Source organism: Gymnogyps californianus, chromosome 2 (genome assembly GCF_018139145.2).
Source record: "Gymnogyps californianus isolate 813 chromosome 2, ASM1813914v2, whole genome shotgun sequence".
Taxonomy (NCBI): Eukaryota; Metazoa; Chordata; class Aves; order Accipitriformes; family Cathartidae; genus Gymnogyps; species Gymnogyps californianus.
In genome coordinates this window covers 157,479,574-157,502,812 of record NC_059472.1, presented here as the reverse complement: position 1 = coordinate 157,502,812, position 23,239 = coordinate 157,479,574, and the positions used below count along the sequence as shown (strand labels likewise).

The window sequence follows — 23,239 nt, the reverse complement described above, 5'->3', positions numbered from 1 at the left end:
CTTAAAATTGAGCCAAATTTTAAGTACAGCTGGTGCAGAAGACAGATCAACGATTCTACTATTTCACAGTGACTACAAAGGCAGTACCCACACACATCATGCTACTCCTAGAGGTAACAGTTTCCAAATCTGATAGAAAAATAGCTCCACATTTCTTTCTCTTGTATTTCTCCCTCAGGGAGACTTGTTAGCTAATTTACCTGCCACTGTTTTACAGCAATTCTCAGTGCTAATCTGCTCCGTACCTTCTGGATTGTTCTCCCAGTCAAGTTCCTTTGTCTAATCCTGTATGAGATGCAGCAGAGAACTGAGCTCATGTGACTGCACCCCATGCTTTCCAGTTTTTGAACAGTTCTGTGGTTTAGAGAATGTGAGAGAGAAACAACCCGCAAGCATACAAAAATCCTGAAGCACCAGAGAGATTGGAGAAAGGTTAAAAGCAGAAAGATTGTGCGGTCAGCCTGGAAAATCTGAATCCAAACCATCATCATTCCAATGGACAGCATTTTAAACAACGAATATGCTGGAGTCTGTTCTCACCACTTCTTTATGAGACTTTTAAGTGGCTCAAAAATACAAAGGAAACCATATTATTTCCTACTTAAATGATTCATAATTTTATGTCTATGCAACATTTAAAAGCTAATGCAATGGAAGAAGTTCCTACAGGGCACATTATGTATGTGAAGTCAAAGTAGTACAACCCAATGAATTGTGAAACATGTTATTCCCTCTAAGTGTTAAGCATTTTTTTCCCGGTTGGCTCCTACCAGGAAAGGTGAAGTAGAACAGCTGGAGGATAATGAAACCAGCATGTGCCTAGTTTGTTTTGAGTCCTGCAACAAAATCGTCTAACCTGTGCAAGAGACTTACAGTGCCACCTGGATTTGATTTTACATTATAGTTTGTTCCTTGAAACCTATTATCTCTGGGCACCATACCAAGAATGCTTTCACTTCTGAGCATCCTTTAGATTGCAAGCATTATCTTTCCTCTGCTGCAACTTTGACATTTCTGTGTTCCGTTTTTTAAAAAAAAAACAAAACAAATCAAAGAACATTAAACTTTATGGATGATAATAACTACAGAAGGGATTCAAAGGAACCCTCTTACATATCACCAAAATCCATTGGGATAGTGGTGACTACAGTGTAACAGATGTAACTGCTTGGCAATGGCTGAGGATCAATTCTCTCATCTTTCAGGCATTCTGAATCACTGGAATAACATCAATAGTTAGATTAGTTTAAAGAAACAGTAAAGTGAATAAGAGTTATTTTCTAAACTCTACCTGATCCCCAGCCATGACGTGAAGACCCATCTTGTCTTACAAAGCAGCGCTTAAAGTGTATCACAGCATTCCGTGAGAGGTTACACTCCATCTTCATTTAAATATTTGTCAAACTATCACGTACAAAGGAAATCAGGATCTGGTCATTGTTAAACAGCATTAGCAAAAAAAGATGAAAATCCAGCAAATGGGTTGTTTGTTATAGAATGTCCGGCCAAAACTAGATGTAACCCCACCTTCTTGTATTATTCTGTGTCCACCTATCCACATAATTGACAGACTCCTCCCCTCTCTGTGTTCTGCGCCAGAATTTATCTCAGTGGTAATTTCTGTGTCTAACTTTGAATTTTATCCATGGTCCTTGAATTTCTAGTTAAATACAGAGAAATGGAACAAACCCAGGCATTTCTGTATTACCTACATACAGTATGGGATGCATGCATAAAACCAGATTTGATAGCAAAGATATACTCATAATTACGTGTTTGCAAAATGCTTTGAAAATATAACGAGTTACATAAACACTATGTCTTACTGAGTGCCATATATTTCTGCATGCATATGGAAGGTGGGCTGAAGAATGTGGGTAGATGTTTGCAGGGAAAGAGTAGTTAGAATGGTGAACATTATTACTGTGAGTATTATGGTAGATATAAATATGCCAACAGTAGGAGATATATCAGAATGTCTAATCTTTTTTTCTTTTTTCTCAAAAATGCTCAGTGAATACGAGGGAAATTTCAGATAAGTTAAAATAAGTAGATAGCAACTTTACCATCCACTACACTCAGAGGGTCCTTTGGCTCATCCTGGGAAGCAGATTTATGATTCAGGATCTCAGGGGTTGGCCCCAGCACTCCAGACGCAGGTCTTGGCTGCAACAGCTTCTTCATTTTGAAATCTGCTGCTTTTCCTTTGGCAAAAGTTCCATCAAAAGGACTGACTTGCGAAGAGTAGACTCTATCAGCATAAATGTGGGACCCTTTAGTCCTGCTGTGAGAGCTTCTATCATCGCTTTGGGCTGACAAGTTCTGAGTGACGTACGTATGCAGTGCAGCCATCAGCGTTTTTTGGTCAAGCCCCATTTCTGACTCCGGCGAGAACTTGTCTGGCTGAGGCTGGTTGAAGGTCCTCCCATGGAGATTTTCAGCGTGCTGTTGATAGGATGTTAATGCATGGGCCAAAGGAGGTGCTCTTTCTTTGGGTTTTTGCATCATGTAGTACCTGATAGGATCCTTATAGATGGAGCTCTAGAGAGAGTAGAAGGTGGAAAAAAAGGACTGGGTCATTATTGCTTTGTAATGATTATCGTTATGCAGGAATCAAAGGCATAACCCTTAGTGTTTTACCAACCAGGAAAACAATAATGAAAATCTGTAATGCATATGTAGATTGCAAACCACAAACTGGTAAGTTTGCTTTAAAGAGGCAGTATCACTTTGGTACAAATTTTGTAAAAGAGTTTATTAAATTATTTAAAAGCGAGAGAAAGATATTGAATGATACAATTCAAAATTTATGTTAACTATGTATGCAGTATTTGTATTCAGTCGGACAAAGAAAATTTAGTAAAGACACTTTCCCTTTAGTTTTTACTAGACTTGTGAGAATAACTTTTTTTTCAGGTTACTTACCAAAAACCAGCAAGTCAAATAAAAAATGTCATTTTTTAAAGAACATCAAGAAAGTGAAACAATTCTTTTGTATATACGAAATATTTTGTTCTATTTTAAATGAAATCTTTTTTTTTTTCACTAAATTAAATCTCTAATCAATATGTCCTCTGACAGTATAAAGAAATGTAAAAACAGCCTTTAACTGGTCTTTAATTCATTTATTATTTTCAGGTAAAACAACTCAGCAAATTAAACAAGAATGTAAAAAATGTTTCAGTCAAGCTAAAACCACGTTTTCATTAAAAAAGTACTGGGGAAAAAAGTGGAAAGGTGGGCTGGCACTAGAGTTTTCTATTTTCAGTTTCAGATTTTCAAGGATGCACCAGATGGTGATCTAGCATTGCAAGACAACATCTATTGTTTTCATTGACCTTTTTTTTTGTTGATGATGAAATTTAGTTTTGAGGACAAATTCTAAATTCCCCTTAAGTACTTTAAGTCTCTACCCAGCACATGAAACAATAAACTCATTAATTGGTATTACATTTACTATAATTTAATCCTAGATACTTTTTTTTATGATCACAACCTGAAGGCAGGACTTTTTATTTTTAACAAACCAGTTTCACCCTCCTAAATAATTTCAAAAATAATTTTCCTTCACTCCCTGCTAAATACAAATTTGAACTGAGAGGTTTGCTTATATTCATAATTATTCCAATTAGATTCTTTGTTTATAATTCCTTCAGAACACTTTGCTGTACTTGCATCCCATACTGTATGTGTGTTGAAGAATGGGTCCTGCTTCTCAGCTGTGGTTTCTTCATTAAACTGTCATACAAAGTACATTACAAGGTGGGAAACCTCAGGCAGGGATTATTTCAACTCTCACTGCTATAAATTATAGTGGATCACAGAAAGAGCTGCAAAATACATATAGAGTGCAGAGACTATACGCCCCAGAGGAGAGCAATTAGTAGAATTCGGCCAGAAAAATCATTATTTATGTATTTCCTAATGGACTTTGTAAAGGCAAAATAAGTAAGGCTGATAAGCTATTCCAGAGATGAATAAAAACTTTTAGATTTTATCTAGTTCTTTATTTGTGGACAATAATTTTGCTCTCCATCGGAACAATTTTATTTCTTCTGATAACAGTCAGTTAATTCTATAATATATATTCAGAACCCTTGCTTTCCAAGAGGGTTATCCTCCCCTTGAGAAACAATTGAAGAGGTTCATCCCATGATTCCATATCATGATTTGTAGATTTATGGCTTATACAACTTTATTACAGAAAAAAAGGCACTTTGGCTTCTTTGGCTTGTGATCCACCAATGCAAGGCTTTTGACTTCTGCAGGTCATCTTTAACATAGAAACGTGTTTTGTTAATGCCAAGAAATTGGGGTAGAGTAAGACAGTGTCAAAGAATATAGAGCTAGAGATCAAGCAGCTTTGCGTATGAAATATTTTCATGTCCCCTGGGAACTGTATCAAACAACAGCAATGTAGCTCCGGTTCAGTGCACCAGCTGCAGGGTATGCACCGCTCTGATCAACACCAAGAGGGGAGCCAGTTATCAAGATACAAGTTGAATGCTGTTTACATACTTAATAGCAAATCCTAGATGTGAAAAACTACTAGTTGTATGTATTTATCTCTCAATGTCAACGGGTCTTTGGATGGGGTAATTAACTCCCTAACGATACTCACTCCCTAGAAGGAGCTGCAGAGAATGACACAAAGCAGTCCCAGACACACCAAGTAGTTTACAGAGAATTCACATAAACTGCCATCTGCCTTTCCCAGCCCTGTACTCCCTACCTTGCTGCCTTTTGGAGGACCTTCTGGGGACAAGGGAAGGAAGAACAGGGAGCTGGCAAAGGGAGAAACATGACGGGGGAGAGAGGACATTCCCCGTTCAACCACGGAAAGACATTAAGTCAGCTCAGTCTAGCTTGTGTAAGTATACCCTAATTTGGATCTCTGTCCTATACCCAGCTGCCTCTTCTGCCTCTAAAGCTTTACTAACAAATCAAGTCCTAGGGGGAGCAAAACTGCTAGACATTCTCAAACCACTTGTGAAAGATCAGGGTCAGGAGATGTGGGCTGGCTTTTGATGGGCTATTTAACAAGTCCAAATATCCTTTAACATTAACAGATGTGTGACTTCCTGCTCTTGCAGGCAACAAGCACATCCAGAACAAAAACACAACAAAACCACCAAGTGATTGTACACAAATTGTATATATGTAAGTGCCAGTCCTGGGCTCAGAGCTGCACCTCTATCAAGAAGAGGCAGCCTCTCAGCAGCTTGACAGGTCACACTTTGGTAGTAAGGGATGAAATATTAAAAGTTCTAATTAAAGTACAGCACCGACAGCTCAGCTGTCTTCACAGTGCACTCAGATACCAGCCCACCTGATGTAGCTTAGTCCGACTTAATTAAAGGGGTCTCACAGTTGTATGATGATCCTCAACTTAGAGGAGAAAAAATCCCCTTCCTCACCGCCCCCATCTCAAACAAAACACAGCACCAAAAGTATATGTGCCAACTGAAATATGCAAGGTGAAATCCAAGTAAAATTGCAGCACAGATAAATACAACCCTAGACTATGGGCTTGTCTAAGTGGCATGGGAAAAAACATCTAGTTTTTACAGAAAAAGATAGGAGAAAAATAGCTGTTACATGTAGTTTAGAATCCACTGACAATTTATATCTTAAGTTATTAATAACAATTGCAGAGCACTGTGATAATCTTATTTGAAGTGTTTTTGCAGTCTAACCTCCTGAACATGGATATTGCTAGTTTGACTCTACTTCAAAGTTAAATGGCATAATCCATGATCAGTGAAAAGAAGAATCTGTAAATTCCCTTGTTGGTGACTTTGGAGAAGCTGCTAACATTACGGAGAAGCAGAGGGAAATGGGAAGCAGGAAAATTTTAAAAAGAAAATTAGTTTCTGTATTGAGTAAACTGGATTTATATAAAGTACTGCCAGTAATAGCAAAAAAAAAAAGACAAATATTAAATGAAATGTGTGGAACTAAGACAGAATAGTTACCATATAGATGGTTTATACTGAATAGGTTTAGAATACAAGTCCCTATTACTATCAGGAACAATTTTTTTTTTAATAGGTGAGATACTATTCAATTATCTCATGTCACTGATACAACATCTTTAAAAAGTACTCTGAATTGCTAAAAAACTCAGTTTAAAAAACAATCTTATTTCTCCATCTGCACAGGATTTTCCTCTCCTTCACCACCTTTCAAATAAGCTATCTCAATAATTCACACATTATCAAAAAACCCCACACACTAACCTTTCTGAAGATGGAATTGTTAGGGCAATGTCTTGTATGGTTTAGGTATGTAAGTAACTGACATTTTCTGCATGAAAGTTCACAGAAGGGCACATTAAATTACACCGTGCAGATGCACTGTGCAATAGTCTATGGACTACATGTTTTGTTTAAAAAAAAAGAATTAAAAAAGGGGGCAGGATTAGATACATACAGCCCAAGGCACAGACAAATGCTGTTCAATTTATCCACTAAGGGGCAGATTGATTTGAATGTTTCACCCAAGTGCATAAAGAATGAAATTAAATTTATGACAAAATACTTCCTTTCTTGAGGATATATTTGTTAAATCTTGAAGGCATATAGAGCTAACAAAAAATCCCTTAGGAATGCATAAAGAAGAAATCTTCCTCCCTCAATTTTGTTTAGCTTTTTCTGTTTGATGCATTTTCGGATATTAATTCATGTTTGCTACCACCTATATTTGGTTGGACCATGATTCCACCTACAATACTTAATTTACTGTGCCTATTTGTGATAGTGGCAGTATGCTCTCTGAAATTAGAAAATAAACCCACAACAAACACTGGAACCAGGCCCTCCCTCCCTAGTGGTGGGATAAAATAAAAGTTTCCAAAGGCTACCAAAAATGAAATGATCTCATACTTTAAGTCACTGTGTGGAGTGAAAGAGGTTTAGCTTTTTCTACCAGAAGCAGTCTAGATATTTTGCAACCCACACACACTCCCCTCATGTAAACTCACTACATGGGAAATACATGTACCCATGTGAACTCCTAACTAAACAGGAGCACAAGTGGCACTGCCTGATTGCTAGATCGAAGTGTGGGCTGTTAATTTGTACACCTCAATTTATCTTTACTTTGAGAGAAATCCAGCCAACAATGAAACCTGAGGGCCAAATGGGTGTCGTGGAGCAGATTACAGTGCAAAAGTCCCTGGGATGGAGCTGAGTAGCAGTACAGCTGTGTCCTTAGAGCATCACAGCTAAAGTAGCCGTCCTATGCTAACAAAGCCTTAATTCTTTCAGCTGGTGAGCTGCTGTTCCCATACCATGCTGCACTGTCAGGAGGATATCTTAGCAGGCTTCCAGCTAGGCTCAAGCTAGCTGAAAGGAGGGAACTCCACTTTACAAGCCTCGCTGTGTTGTAGACATGATGTTACACACTCTGCACCACATTCAGTGTTAGGTTTGTCTGAAAATAATAGGTAAAACCAATGAAAGAATTTAATTTTCTGAGCAACAGTGGAGCAAAAGCCTTTTCTACCAGCTGATAATGACTTTTTCACTTACTACAGACAATGATATTACACCATGCAAGAAGTCACTGTATAAAAACCAAGAACTTGGAAGGTAATTCAGAATCCAGAAACTAGTAGAGGCCAAACCAGTGCTTCCTGTAGTGATGGCATGGCATCAGGCCATGGTCTTTTGACAGATTCACAGGCTTAAGGCAACAGGCACCATTACAGTCATCTCATCTGACCTACTATTTCACTAATAATTTTCTGTAACTATCTCCTATTTTCTTTCTGAGAATTTCAATGGCTTTGAAACCATTTAAGAACTACATCAGAGAAGTAAAGATGGCAAAGATTGTTAATTAACACCCTGTAGTTTGCAGTGTCAAAAGCTTGATCAAGCAAAAGGAGTCCTCAGAGTCTCCTTTGATCAAAACTGGTGATGACTTTGCTTCCTAATTCTGGTTGTGAAACTGCAGAGTAACAGGATTGTCTAGCGTCTGACTGTATACCCTTCAATATGCTACACTGCTGTAATTTCAGTTGACAGAGATTTGATTGTGAGCAGCATATTCTACCAGTCTTAAACAAAACAACCCTCCAAAACAAAAGAAAAAAGAGAGGATAAATACATTGGCTTCTTTCATGTATAAGTTACTATTTAAGAAACCCACTTTTAAGTCTCAAATGTTCCCAGCCATTCTTGATCTACTTTGGCATGATCTTAGCTGCATGCCTACCCTTTAACCTTCTCCAACAGACTCTCGTGCATGAATAATTTTTATTGTTAGCTGTTGTTTCTTGTACTACTTACTGAGGAACTCACTAGCTTTAGTCTTCATAACTAACTGCTGGTTGTTCTCTCTGTTTCTGACAAATCTCCATCCTATGGGTTAAAAAAAAGTTTCCTTTCGTGTAGAAGGAGTGCTGGATGGTCTTTCCTCGGCACTCATCACAAAAAAAATTGTTAATTTTACACATCGGGTTACATGATAACCTGGCTTGTCTCCACACATAAAGGATGAAATGTGTGGAGAGAAAAATGACAGGTGGATGAACCCAATAAGCCGATCAATGCCAAGGGGCCCCTGCCCCGGCTCCTCCCCGGGCCGTCACAGCGAGCCATCAGCCACGATGTCCAGGAGTGCCACCCACCGGATGGGTCGATGGGAGAAGCTCTCTGGATCACCCTGCAGATTGAAGGCGTTAGTGCCTACAGGGGTGTGGGACTCCTTATAGGATGCCAAGAAGAGCACCTTGTTGTTGTACAAGGCATATTATGGGATGTTTAGAGAAAGGAACAGAGAAGGAGGATCAAGGTGGATTGGGGAACAGCTATGGTTTCCTGCTGTTTTGCAGGAAAAGGGAGTAAAAGGGACTGGTAACATGTAATCAGGCTGGCCAGTAGACTTGTCTGACCATGCCTTGTGTTTGATCACCACAGTCTGTCCTGTCTTCTCAATAAACTCCATTTCTAACTATTCTTCTGGGTGAGAAGCTCTATTCTGTGTGTGTGTGTGTGTGTGTATGGTTGTCTGAGTGCCAATAACTGGAGTCAGACCGTCGGTCCCGTGGTGCCTATGGGCAGTACCTGCTCCACCTGGTTACTGGCTAGACATGGGGACACATACCTGAGGCAGCTTTACCTCTGTCAGGCTACCACATTCAGAAGCTCCCTAACGTTACCAATAGGAACCAAAAAGTGCCAGTCAGCCCCCAGCGGATGGTAGAAATTGTGCAGCATGGCGATCAGTGCTGATAGATATCCCAGGGTATATCACCTTCCCCTGTCTGAGAACAGTTTGCTCATATGTCAATAAGTCTGTTACTTAAGGTTTCAGTGAATGATGTTTAAACACATTTTCTGTAGGCATATGCTGGTATATTGAGCTAACTCATTATCTAAAGATGACTTACATAGAAACACGAAGATCTTCATCTGCCAAAAGTCGAGCACATTAGCACCAATTCAATATATTTATAACTCTAACATATGAATCTAGAGAATACTTTTACCCAAAGAAATGCAAGTGAATAGAGATCTGCAGGATCCATGTCTACAACATTGCTTTACGACTCCACTGAAAGCAACCAACCATTTGCTGGACAACTGCTTGAGGTAAGGTGAGGTTTTTTCCCCTCATAAAAAAAATATGTTGTTGCACTGTCCTGAAATGTATACACCAGCACACTCACCCAGAGATTAGATAAAATAAGTTTAAATTTTTGTGAACTCTACCCTCTCATTTCATGAGTATGATCTGAAAATAAATATGGAATACACTTTAAAATTTGTACCAGCTCCATCATGTTCTATTTACTAAGCCCAGTGCACAGAAATACAGTGAGCAAATACTTGCAAGAGAAATAACAAGCTTGCAGGAGAAATGACAGAAACAAAAACTCTAAACACATGATATTTGCAAAAAAGAGTTGATTTTGAATGGGTGGGGAGGGATCTGAAAAAGAAGCAAATCTTATTGTCCAGCCAGTATTTGAGATTTTAAAACTATCAATCTATGTTCCATCTGGGAATTACTAGAAATTAATTAACTGCCCTTTTAAATAAGCCTCCAGACTTGACACACTTCATTTATAATATCATTTCTACAGCACTCATATCTTCAAATCATTGTACAAATAATTAATCTTTACAAGATAGTTGTGTGATAAGGGAAATTATGATTTCTATGTTAGACATGGAAATAGTGTCACTACATCATACATAAACTGATAGGTTGTAGGTAAAGGTAGGTGTTAGGTTTAAGACTTGAAGAGCATGATACTAGCACTAGAATCTTCACTTGCCAAATTATTAATTAAAAAATTAAATCACAGGTCACATTAGATCACCAGACTGTGTATTTATGCCACAGACAACCTGGTTGTAATTTTACTAGGTTTTGTAACCATGATTCTGTTAGATCTTCAAATGTATGGGTACCAGTCCTCCCAGAAAAAATTGCTATCTACACCAGATTCATGCCGGATGGCCAACAGGACAGAATTTAGAATGTATTATTTTATATATTTAAATTAGAATGGATGGATCACAGCTTGGAAATTCCTTTGTTCTCTCCACTGATGAAAAAATGAGTTTAGCCTGACTTGCACCAATACAAACATCTGTATTTGGTCAAATGAATTCTACTCCAGTGCTTATGGGGTTTTATTTGTTCGTTGGGTTTTGGGGTTGTTTTGGTTTTGGTTTTTTTTAAAAGGACCTTAATGTTTCTATTTTACTGAAAAGAGCCATGGAGGGGAGAATGATCCAAAAGATGAAATACTTTTCTGGGATTTGAGGCTTAACTTTTAGTCTACACTCTACCGAAAAAATTATTGCATGACCTCAGAAAAGCTATCTAATCTGTCTGTGAAGCAGGGGTATTAGTTCTTCCCTACTTTGTAATGGCATTAAGTAAATAAATACATCAACGCTTGTGAGACGTTCAGCTATTACTCTAATGGTTGTTGTATAGATATGCCGATAGACAGGCAATTCTGTAGCTTCAAGGAGACACTCCTTTATCAATTATTCCTGATATTTTTATGAAGATGTTTATGCACAGGGTGAATTACATTTTTCTTACTTATAAATAATCCCACATATATGAAATATTAAATTTTACATTTATATAAGCAGAGTTTAAATGTATACCTTGCAGAAAGGTTTTTGACTTTTCAGCAGTCAGCCATCAGATCAGTTTCTGATGATCTTCATTCAGTACTGTGTTTTAATCAGTGTTAGATAAATAAGGATCCTGCTTTTTTGAATTAAAGCTCCAGATTAAAACGAGCAATGACTGTGTAATTTCTTACTAGTTAATCACAGTAATTATTATTTGCAGATAAGTTCAGAGTACATCTTTGAGAACTTGTGCACTCAGATTTTCTAAAATAAATAATAATCCTTCTTAATAATTATCACACATCCTAGTTCTTTCAGGAGATCAATTGCAAAGCATCAAACAATTGATTTTCAACCCAGCAAAGATATGAGTACTCTTCCCTGAATCTGAAAGGGGAAAATAGGTGGAAGGTTCCCTCTTGTACCGAGGACTAAAATATAAGCTTTACCAAATGCCTTGTCTAACCTTCGTACCCTTCTAGATTCCAGCAAACTGATTCTGCCACAACAGTTTTTATTTGCGCCTTCTCCCCTTTCAGCGCCACTGTACTGCTGATCTAACAACCAGCCATACCTCTCTGCCACTAACCAGTCACTTTACCTGTTTCTTGTTCCCTTCATGATTCTGCAAAGGCCTTTAACTTTATTAGAGACTTCTTTGATGTAAAGATTCTGTTTTTTCCCAAACTCTTTGCTTTAAAATTTATAAGAATACCTAAGACTGGGAGATTTCTGCAATCACAATATTTGTACATAAAGTCTACCATGAAAATGAATGTATGTAATTAACAACCAAAGAAACAGAAACTGCAGAAAATGAATGAAACTCCCTGAGGACTCTGAGATAATTTTCTCTTTCTCCCTATACTACACACTAGGGCCTGAATGACACACCAGCCTGAGGAAGACCTTAGCAGCAGGTAGGACCCATGTCTGAAGACCTCAGAGGCCAAGTCAGGGGGAAGGAATAAGAGCAATTACATGAATCTTCTAGCCATAAAACCTAAATCACAAAACAGAGACCCCTGCAACAAGAAATGCAGCACTAGCACAAGTGTAGTGGGCAACTTCCTTATTCCTTTAGCCTGTCCGGAAGGTTTCCCGGAGGAGCCGATGGAGCGTCCAGTCCCAGAGCGGAGCTGGGAGATGGGAAAAGTGAAGAAGAGAGTGCCCCGCCATGTGGTGTGGTGGACGTGATCGCCGTGTGCTGTAGCCACTGCGTCTGAAATGAGCCCAGTGCCGTGCTATGTTACCAAAGCAGTGCATTTTTGCCAGCTTGAGGCATTAAAAAATTCACAAGTCAGGCTACCAGAAGGCAAGAGAATATGTAAAAACGATAGCTAGTTCAAGAAAAAGCAAGCAGTTCCAGCTAAAAATGGTAGCTAGTTCAAGGGGAAAAAAAGCAGTTCCAGGTGAGTTATTTTTATTTTCTTCTGATTTTGAGATTTTTAAGTACATTTGGATCACATTTCAAATCTTTTCTCTTTCTGTGCTGACCAAAAAATTATTCTCGGTCAGATGAAAGCAGTATAATTGAAATCTGCTGTAACTATTCAACTTCAGGCATTTGGACTTTGTAAAAAACTGTAATGTAAGATCATTCCTCACTGCCTTGGCTAACGGCTGGTGAAAAGTAGACAACAGGAGTATTTGTTTCCATACAGATCATTTTTGCTGCCTCTCTTTTTTGCTTTGTTGTAAGAGCCGCTGTGGACATAGATATTTTTTTCTTTTTCCACCTCCTTTATTTAAAGATTTCCTCAAGGCTTCCCACATGCCCCTGCCATGCAAATGCTCACGCAGAGCTCACCAGCAGGGCTGCCATCAGCAGCAAAGCAAGCAAGCTCTCCTTTTACAGCTGACTAGCTTTAGTAATATCAGCTATGTGCTGTCCCTTCGAACCCAACCAAATTCTGCTTCTCAGTTTCTGTAGGAATGTCAACAGTGTAGTGGTTTTTTCAGGGTTCGGGTTTGGGTTTGGGTTTTCGTTTGGGTTTTTTTCTATGAGAGGGGTTTATTCTAACTGGAGGGGAGAAGAGCAGGGGAATTCACACATTATTTGGAGCCTCTGCATTTCTTGCCTCAGTAGATATGATAAACCAAGCTTTCTCATTATTTGTATGTGCCTGGCTATATGTTATATTCCATACTAAGTCCAGGTTTGGTAGAAAGGAATCACAAAGACTGATAATGCAGCATTTTGTGAATGGTAAAACCTTCATTAAGCCCAAGTGGGGAAAAAAAACCCCAAACACAAAAACCCATTAGCTAATGCTTAAGTAACAAATGCCACCAAGTGCCCATTTTCTGAACAACTCTTTTCAGCTGAACTAAAGTGAAATCTTCTTTACAATTGTAATCCTCAGGAAACAGACCCACCAAATCTTCTGATTTACTGCTATTTATCCACTGGCAGAGTCATTATCAACTGGTTAGATTACAGCCTGCAGTAAATACCATCTAAATACTGAGAAAAAATTCTAAGTTAGTGATGAACTTCAAGTGCTTGAAAAATCACTCAAAGAAGTTCTTGCAATAAATGGTAGACATTATAGGAATTTTGGTCCATCACATGATTTAAGTTTAATAGTGTTATTTCTGTCACTGTTATATCAAGCCTCAAGCTGACAGTTGTTTGAACAAGGGAAATAGGAAGAGTTACCTGTTTCAGGTTTTGCTGTGTCTTATTTTACAACTTTATGCATAACTGTATGTGTGCTGTCTACTTGGTAATGCTTGAAGCTCTGTAGTTTTATTCTGATTATACATGTGGAAGATAGTGGGAAAACTAAAGACCAAAAGTTTCTAAACCAGTTTGATTAAAAATATTTATGTTAAGACACTAAATAACACTTTTGGAGTATAACAAATATTTTAAAGCCTCTTTGCCTTTTTTCTTCCTTTGTTTTACTCTTGGCCAGAGTCCTCTGACGACAGTTTTGAAACAAATCAGAATCCACTCAGGAAGTCTGCCTAGAAGCATGAAAATTCTGCAAGATTCAGCTATACTTCATAGCAGGTAAGGTATCAAAGCAACCAGAGTAGTCTTACATCTCCTACTCCCCAACAGCAAGAAGGAAGTGACAGAGGCAAATATATACTTGAAAGAAAATTATTTTTAAGAGGGGCAAAGGCCCAAAAGCTGCAGTTCTAAGTTTAAGTAGGGTAAAGTACCTCTCTCACACCCTTATTTTTAATCAGAAAAGTGCAGAAAGTTAAAAAGATAAGATCTTGCTACAATTATTTAATATAGGTTTATAATTTATCCAGATATGAAATACAAAAATAAGGTACCAAGATTTTGTTGAAGCATGCAATTAAAGTTCATAAGATAGCATTTTCAATTTCAAGTGGTATGACCATATCAAATGCAGCTCTTGCAGTTACTTTCCTTCCTACTCTTTTCAAATGGATAAATTTTATGTTTTTTTCTGCCTCCTGGAGTAGCAAAAATCCTGGTTTCTCTTTTGTTTAAACATTCCATTAATGACCCAATGAATCAAGGTAGAAATACAGTGTCCCTCTTCTTTGTTTTTAAAGAAGAGCAGTTGTATTTGATTTGCAGAGGACAGGGAAACAATTCCAGGATCATTTAAAATTCATGACTGATTACTAATTTTTAAGATAATTTTCCTTTTTTTTTTTTAATTTTAAATTATAGGTAACACATCTGACTCTATATCTATTGTTTTAAAATGCTTCTTAGTAAATAGAAGCGTACAGTTTGCTCCTATACGTGCTTCATTTCCAGATTTTCTCCTCTTTATCCCACTCCCCCAGGCTTCAGAGTACCCATCTCCATGGCAACACTCGATAAGGTTGGTGGGTGGTGTTATCACAGCAGGCTTCCCCACAGAAGGTCTCAGGCATATGGATTATTTATGAACTTGCATGACAGCACCAGACCCACTGAAATACTTCTTGAGCAAGTTTTCCTGTCTCTGAAAGCTAGTAATTCAAAGCATGGCATCCTCACTGCAGTCAGCGCCCATGAGTAGAGAGAGGGGGAAAAGTACCACGAAGATGGTCACTCATCCATCCCCAAAGCTGCCTTGCCGCTGCCTGCAAGTTTCTCTTACCCCAGATGAACACCTAATGACATATGCCATAAATCATAAGTGTTATATATGCCAATCAGTGATATTGGAAACTTGCGGCTTCTGACAAGAATAACAACATTTCAGTTATACCATGACTAAATAGTTGATACAACTGATACTGTTGTTGGGAGTTGCTGTTGCAGATACACTGCAGTAGTTCTGTGTCTCTAAGTTAGTTCCTGGAAAAAACTAGCAGTTTGGCTTTGACACTATATTTTCTTCGCCTGATTTTTTTCCTAAAACTTCAGTACATTTTTTAGCTAAGGTTGTTGCATTTACACTGTATGCATGCAAATAGCACATACCAATTTTTTTGAAAGGATCGCTATAATAGCAGCCTATTTCTTTAAAATAATAGAGTGCTTTGGGTAAACACATTTTTTGAGCAAAAGATATAAGGCTATAAGGGCCGGTCATATGCAACCCCTTCATCCAATCATTTTTATAAGTTTATCAAGCTCCATCTTAGAGTGAGACAGATTTTCTCTAGGAAAGAAAAAAATTGTCTTAGTTCTCAAATAGGCATTTGTGTGTTTTTTTAACGTAGTCAATACTCAAGATCTAATGGTTCTGATTTATCTTCCTAGCTATCTGTCTATTTATAATGTATACATATGAACCTTAACTGGTCACAATAGGCTTCCTTTATGATCAATAAGAAGTAGGAAATGTTGAGGCACAATTCATCAGATCCATTATCAAAATCTGCTCAAAGATTACATTCTTTGTACTCTAAGCACCATAAACACCAGCAAGAATTCCCAGGGTATTTCAGCCAGCTTTTTGGAGAGGAGCAGTTCAGATGCTGTAAGAAGGGTTTCAGATCAGCCAGTGAAGATGTTACCACCTTTACCCCACTCTTCCTCCTTCCTCACATACAATCCATCCATAATTAAGATAAAATGCTCCAGATTAGAAGAGCTCTATTGTTTACAATGCTGAAGCTCACTCAGCTCATTTGGAGAGAACTGGGTTAGTGTAGTTATGATAATCAATTGGAGGAGGCAGTAAGAAACAATGTCTGCTCTTGAGACAGAAGGGAAAACTGAAAAATAAGGAGAATTCAGAGAAGAAGGAAACCAAAATCACAGAATGTAAGAACCACGTTAAAAATAATACCTTGACAGAAGCTTTGTCATTCGTCTTCCCCGGATACAATTTTGTAGCTGCAGACTGGGAGACAATACCGAGATATTTAAGATATTGCTGAAGAGACTTGGCCAAGTTCACGTCATTTTCCAGATCATAATTTCTTTCATTATCTGCATTCTGTCCCAAAGTCCTGCACAGCAAAAACAAGGAAAAGAAAGTTACCAGCCTGTACAAGATACAAAGTGCCCAACTAAAAAGGCACTGCAAACCACTGAATTTAGTTCCATACATAACAAAAAAGTCACTCAAAAACTGCAACCCCAAAAGTATAGAAAATTCAATGTTTCAGCAAAAGCAGTCAAAAAATCTTGCACTATTAACAATTTATTGCATGAATCAAAGTTAATGATCCAACAGTAAATCAAACAAAATGCCTACATCAAGGCAAAGCCATATTTGGAAGAAAAGAAAATACCTGTAAAAAGAAAATATGCATGATTAAATTGCACTCCAAAGAAATATGAGGTGGTTCAAAGATTTTAAAAAATTGCTGGATGATGATGAGATTCAACATCAATTTGGCCCTGCACCTATTTACAGAATATAGCGAGACTACTGGATGTGCAGAAATAACTGAGCAAGTCAGCTCCAGCAAAAGGCTTAAAAAGGGAATAATGAGATGGAACAAGTATCTCTTCTGATCTTCTCATGTGCCTGGGATTCACAGAATAGTGGTGTTTTCTGACTGATTTAGACAGATCTTGGTGATGTTCGCAAAGAAAAGCTAAAATATGATCAAACAGCAGCACTGTAGAGGTGTTTATATGGGATTCAGAGTGTTGTGTGCAATGAATCTGAATTATTACTGGCTCTCCTCATCTATCTCAACAACATGTCAATGATGATAATTTAAATGTCAACATCAGTAACTATTTCATTCCTTGTGCAAGACAGCGGAGAGAGGGTTCCCAGTCTGCTTCCTTCCCTGTGAGTGACACTTTGTTTTGACGGAAATCACCTTTTTGGTGTCACCATTTCCTACCCACATGCCCACACACTTCTTCAGTGAAGAACAATTCCAGGTGGAAGAGCTTTCCAGCTCAGGGAGATGAGGCATCATTTGACTTTCAACATCTCTGCACCACTGTAAGCAAAATTTTATTTTACCAGCCCATGTCATGGTGCTTATGCAGGGGCACAGCTTGAGAGAGTACCATTATGTAATTTTGCAAATCTTGGGTTTAATTACATTACTTTATGCACAAAGTAACAGACTTCCTTCCGTGCTCACAGAGGTATCAAATGCGTGTCTCAACTAATTTAATACCAATAAATGTAATTAATAATCTAATTTACTGTGGTGGCATTGCAACCAATAGTGCTCACAGGGTTGCTCACTTTGAAGTACCACAAAAACCCTCCACCTCAACAACCAGCTACCCATCAGGCACACAAACTCTAGGAAAACGAAGGTTTACTGCACAGAGCACTATAGCGATCTTGATATAATTCACCGTGAGTCTTGCTTCCTCCTCACGCTGTTCGTATTTTTCTCTCATTCCAGAGCTCTAAATTCTGCCTTATGATGGAGGGTGGACATACAGGTAACATTACCCACCTCCTTTTCAACTTAAATCCAGACTAAAACTGTTCTGCAGTTTTAGAAAGAGCTGGGCAGTATGCTTTCTGCTTCAACAGAGATGAACTAATCCAAAGAGGCTCTCATCATAGAAAGTATCCCAGCTTCAAACACTCATCTTTCATTCATCAATTAATTCCAACACCTATCTTCTCCTTTCTTCACTAACTTTGAAAAGAAAGGGAAAATGGAAATACTAGAGCAAATTCTGCCCCGAGGATTTCCACTGGAGCTAATGGGAACAGAATGCTTAAAAGACAGTTTTTAGGTTAGCTTTTCAGGCCATTATTTACAGTATATAATCACTCACACTGGTGGTAGAAGCAAAATTTGGGGTCTAAGATTTCTCATTTTTCTTATGGAGACAGTAATTGCACTCAAATTATGTTTAAATTCCACATTAGATGTAATATTTTATGTATAAACTTTTAAACAACTAAAATGTAAAAGTCTAACAAAACATTACATTTCATTTGAAGACAACTTTAATAAAATCCTATTAATACATCTCAAAGATTTTTAAAAATTTTTGTAGTTCACCAGTATATCACTGTTGTTCACCTCGTTAACACAGAAAGTAAAATGCATTAAATGAGCTATTATTGCAACTGAATTAAAGTATTTCTTCTAAATTTGACAAAGTGATACTGGAAAATGGATGAAAGACAAATGTATAAAAGCACCTGGTGAGCAGGAGAAATGACTGTCAGCTGAGTTCTTGTTGCACACTTGTTTGGAAGTATTTTCAGTTTTAATTTGTTCTGAAAAAGGACTTTGCATACAATGAACTTTATGGTATAAAGACAATAACGTATATAATTATTTATCCACAGAAATAATTATATATTTCTTACAAAAACCAACGCTTTAGAAGCTTTTGTGTGAAAATATCTAAATCACTGCACCTCAGATATTTCTAGAATGTTCTCAATTAATAGATACCACCCTTTTTAGAATAAAGTTTCTCCCTTTTATATGCTGTGAGAATCTTATTACTGACTTAATGATGGTTTTATTATAGAAATAATGCTATACCCCATTTCATACATTGAGGTTTGCTGGAAACGTTTGTGGTTTTGCCTAATTGCACCAATGAACACAACTGACATTTATTCCCTGTGTGCAGAACGGACTTTTTTCCTTTATCTTGGATCCTCTTTCAAGAGTGGGGTTTTTTTGAAATTTAATAAGGGCCCAGGAAATACCACGTACACCCCAGTTAGCCACCAAAGAAAGAACTTTCATCTTGAAATCAAGCTCCCAGTTTCAGCATTTTTTTTAAGATGAAATCCATGTCTTCTGCTTCATCAGATTTCATACGCACTAATTTAGCCTAAGTCAATTTACCTTTCAAGTGTCTGAGTCTATTTTCTTTCTCTCTCTAGCTCTGTGGGGATTAATGACTCATTAGTATGACTTCATATTGTCTTATTACACGTTACCCTTAATAAAAGGTCTTCCTGCCATAATGTTTCTTTGATAATTAGATACCTACACTAGGTTGCTTTTTTAATTATTTAATTATTATCTGATAAGATTTTAGGAAGCGCATTGAGCACACTGAGCATATAGCAAACTCGATCAGAATCTACAAGACGCCAGAGAAAAAGTTCCTACTGTTCTCTGACCTACAGAATATATTGCAAATGGACAACCAGAAAAATCAATTAATGCTTTAAACTGTTGGCACATAAGATAATGCTTTCAGAAGCACAGCTTGGTAACTTCAGAAAATCTATCCACAATAGGAACTGCTATAAGTGGAACACATTTGAAATTCTGATGTTCCTAAAGTGTCAATACATAAAATGGGTTATTTTTTTTAACATATAGTTCTAGTTAAAGATGCAAAACAGCTCAGATCTGATCACAACAGGAACTCCTAAAAGTGATCATCTGTTCTCAGTCTAAAAACTAAATTATTTCTTATATCTTCTTATACGTTTTATTTTTAAATAACTATGAATCTGGAACACTGCAGAATACAGTCTTGATCTCTTGGAAATCTGGCCTATTTTACATTACTCTCACGAATAAAAGTTTTAGATACACTCTTAAAAAAAAATCCCCCAGAAGATATTCAAAATCATTTCTGATACCATGTAGAGAGTGATCCATACAGTAATGGCATTTTGCGTATCTAAGCAGTGAAAACACGTTTATGGATTCAACCACATGTTGTTATCACCTTTATGATAATCTATAGATCAGTATCTTCTTTAGAAGTTAAGTTTCTATCTTACTGCACTCCTGAAATGTATGTTGCTGTGATTTTAAGGAATGTTTTTGAATCAGCAAATATGTGAAATACAGGGTCAAATTCTATGCATTAAATCAAAACAAACTGAGGAAAACACATCTGAAGCCACTGGGCAGTATCAATCACACAGCATTTTTATTTCCACAAAAGAGCAATCTAGAAAAGAAATGGTTCTGCAGTATATGCAAGCCACATACTGCGGTATATGAAGATCTAAAGTCCAACATTCAATATCTTGCCCATCAAGGCCAGAAGCTCAAGCTTTGTCCCACTATGAAGAAAGTTTTCTAACAAAAAGCACTTTCTTTCAATTTCACTAATTTTGAGATTGCATTTCTTAAAATCGTGTAGGAGAAATCAAAATTTACCATTTTTAACATTCCTAAAATTTTATGCATTTTAAAATTTCCTTCTGGGGTTTGAGTGGTTGGGTTGCACTTAAAAGCCTGTAGGATAGAATAGACCAGGTAAAAGAGTATATTTATATGTGTATCTGTATATGAAGATGATATAATTGCAGGTCCTACATCCATATCACTCTACAGAACTATAGATGTTGTGTCTCTTGCCACCAATAACCGCTAAGTCACCTCCCAACATCTTTCAAGCCTTGAGGAAAATGGCTTCTATAATGCAAAGAATAGATAGAAATGTCCCAGCATTGTTTTCTGTCATGGGAACTTGCATGAATCTCTCCTTCCTGGACAAATTTTGCAACTAAAGGTGAGAATCTATGGACTTTGAATCAATTACAGCTATGTTTTGGAAGAATACGAGTTTGAAAATATAATTAGTTGCTCAGAATGTCATTCAATACTTCTTTTTGTTAGCTTATTCCAGAATAAAATGCTCCTGTGGATGAGCTACTGTACAAATCTGCTTTTTTAAGCCAGTCGTAAGTAGAGCTGGCTGGACTGACACTAGACACTGCATAAACTGAATAAAAGACCTGATGTTTTGAATTCTGACACCTAAATTAACAATAGAAGGCATATTTTCATAACTTGATAATAATCAGAAGAACAGGGTTGAGGGTTTTCATTCATTCTGTCTGCTGTTTTCCTACTGGTGTTTTCAGTGCTGTTGTACAACTGGTTTCCCTTTATCATATAGATAGTGGTTTTGGCGATGTGTTTAACTCAGCTTCAGTGCCAACCTATTTCTTATCATTTGCAAACCCTCCCAAAAACCTACCAGGCAAAAACACCATTGAAGACTTACCTTCCTGTGTCAGATCCTTCAGATGCAAATATATCAGGGCGCTTGTTGTGGATTTTGTGAATGGTTGAGAGTTCCTGACCAATAACATGCTGTGTATAATCATCTTGCCAGGTAAAACCTGATAAATAATGAAACAAACAAACAAACAAAAAAAGAAGCAAAACCACTATTTAATAACTTGAAAGTTTGGCAAAAATGTGTCCTATATAAACAATATTAAAAAAAAAAAACCAAAAAAGAAGCTTTGTTCAATTGGAATCCAAGAGTGAGCTACAGATTCTTCTCTTCTGTATGAAATTTTGTTAATCAAACTTTCCTTACAATGGAAGGAAGACAGTAGATGATGTGAGGAGATTTTGAAAGACTTTACTCTTAGCAGAATTTTAGCTAGTTACAAACTAGCTTTAATAGATAAAAAAGGGTTACTTTGGACAGCTATAGAAAAGAGTTAACTCACTAGCTGGTATCTATTGAAAGGTTGCTTCACTTCTTCCCCATTCACAGCACACTGTCCCTTCTCTGTTTTCTCCATGAAACTACGCTTTTAGAACATTAAGAAGCTAGTACTGCAGTGGAAATAAGTATTTTGAGTTTTAGTGTAACACTTGTGGAGGTCAATTTATGTTATCTTTATACTTAAATGCTGTGACAAAGAACTCTACAACAAGGGGGAAGTGCAACTATGAAGGCAAATTCCAGTGATTATTCATTAATTGCATGCACTGTCAATCTCATGGTAATTATACTTGAAATAATGATATAACTCCAAATACAGTTCTTACCCAATTTGTAGATTTTATATGTTTCGGTAACACTTTAGTTCATAGAACTTGCCCATGCAATTATCTGTAATTATCTAATAACTAAATATCATATAATTGAAGAGAATTTCTGCTTTTACGCCATGCGCAGTAAAACACCACAAAACCCTCAAAAGAATTTTGATAGAAGTTCCAGATATGGTTATCCTGCTAATATCTTCCTGTAAGAAACCACCTAAAGAAAAATCCTCTCTAGCACCAGATGGAAGGGGACATATCTTGTTGTTAGAATCAGCCTTGGAAAGGGGATTTCTGGTTCAATCCCTATTTCATACACACATTATAAACTTCATCACCATTTGCAGTCAACGTCAGATTTGTTGATATAGGCAGTCTCCTAGGATGCAGCTAAAGCATCATCAGTCTCAGCAGAACCCAGAACTTGGCCATCTCGCTCCTTGGATGAGTGCTTTATCCAGTGGGCTATTAAAAAAAAGGGGCTGTATTATTCAGATTTTTCCACTGTATTGAGGTGGAGTTCATTGTCTGTTTACTTAAGCCCAGAATTAATAAAGAAGTCTAAATAGGAGATTTGTCCATTCTGCCAAAGGAGTCAGTTCTGAGTACGCAGAAGTAAAAATTACTTTTATATTTATCAAATTTTCAGCCTAAGGAGGAGATACTTAAAGAAGTTGGGTATAAGATTGGACAGGGCTAGGAAGTATTCAAGCTGTGTTGTCCGGGATTTAGACAAGTTTTAGGAAATAAAGCTCCCATTTGGGTAAGATTTAGGTGGACTGCATCCCAAACTTCATTTTTTTTTTTCATTAATGAAAATAATAATAAACAATCTAGAACGAATGTAAGTATGCGTGAAGGCTTTAACAAACAAAAAAGCTCTCTGACACTCCGCTTTTTTTCCTTCTTTCTCCTTTTCTTAAATAAAAATGTTACTCAAGTTTATTGAGGAAACACTTCACCTGAAATCATGTTAGGTGTTAATGGCTACAGTAAATGACTCCAGACCCTTGGGAGGGGGAAGAATCTCTATCTCTATC

At 37.2% G+C, this 23,239-nt stretch overlaps 1 protein-coding gene across 1 annotated transcript in view; it reads right to left on the bottom strand.

Annotated features, from left to right (window-relative positions):
• PTPRN2 (protein tyrosine phosphatase receptor type N2) overlaps positions 1-23,239 on the bottom strand; it is a 599,582-nt gene that overhangs the window by 411,093 nt on the left and 165,250 nt on the right. The window contains exons 4-6 of the mRNA XM_050890935.1: positions 21,421-21,538; positions 16,328-16,490; positions 2,067-2,541 (exon numbers count right to left, since the gene is read on the bottom strand). Of these exons, the coding sequence (XP_050746892.1) occupies positions 2,067-2,541; positions 16,328-16,490; positions 21,421-21,538 (756 nt within the window). The remainder of the gene's footprint in view (positions 1-2,066; positions 2,542-16,327; positions 16,491-21,420; positions 21,539-23,239) is intronic.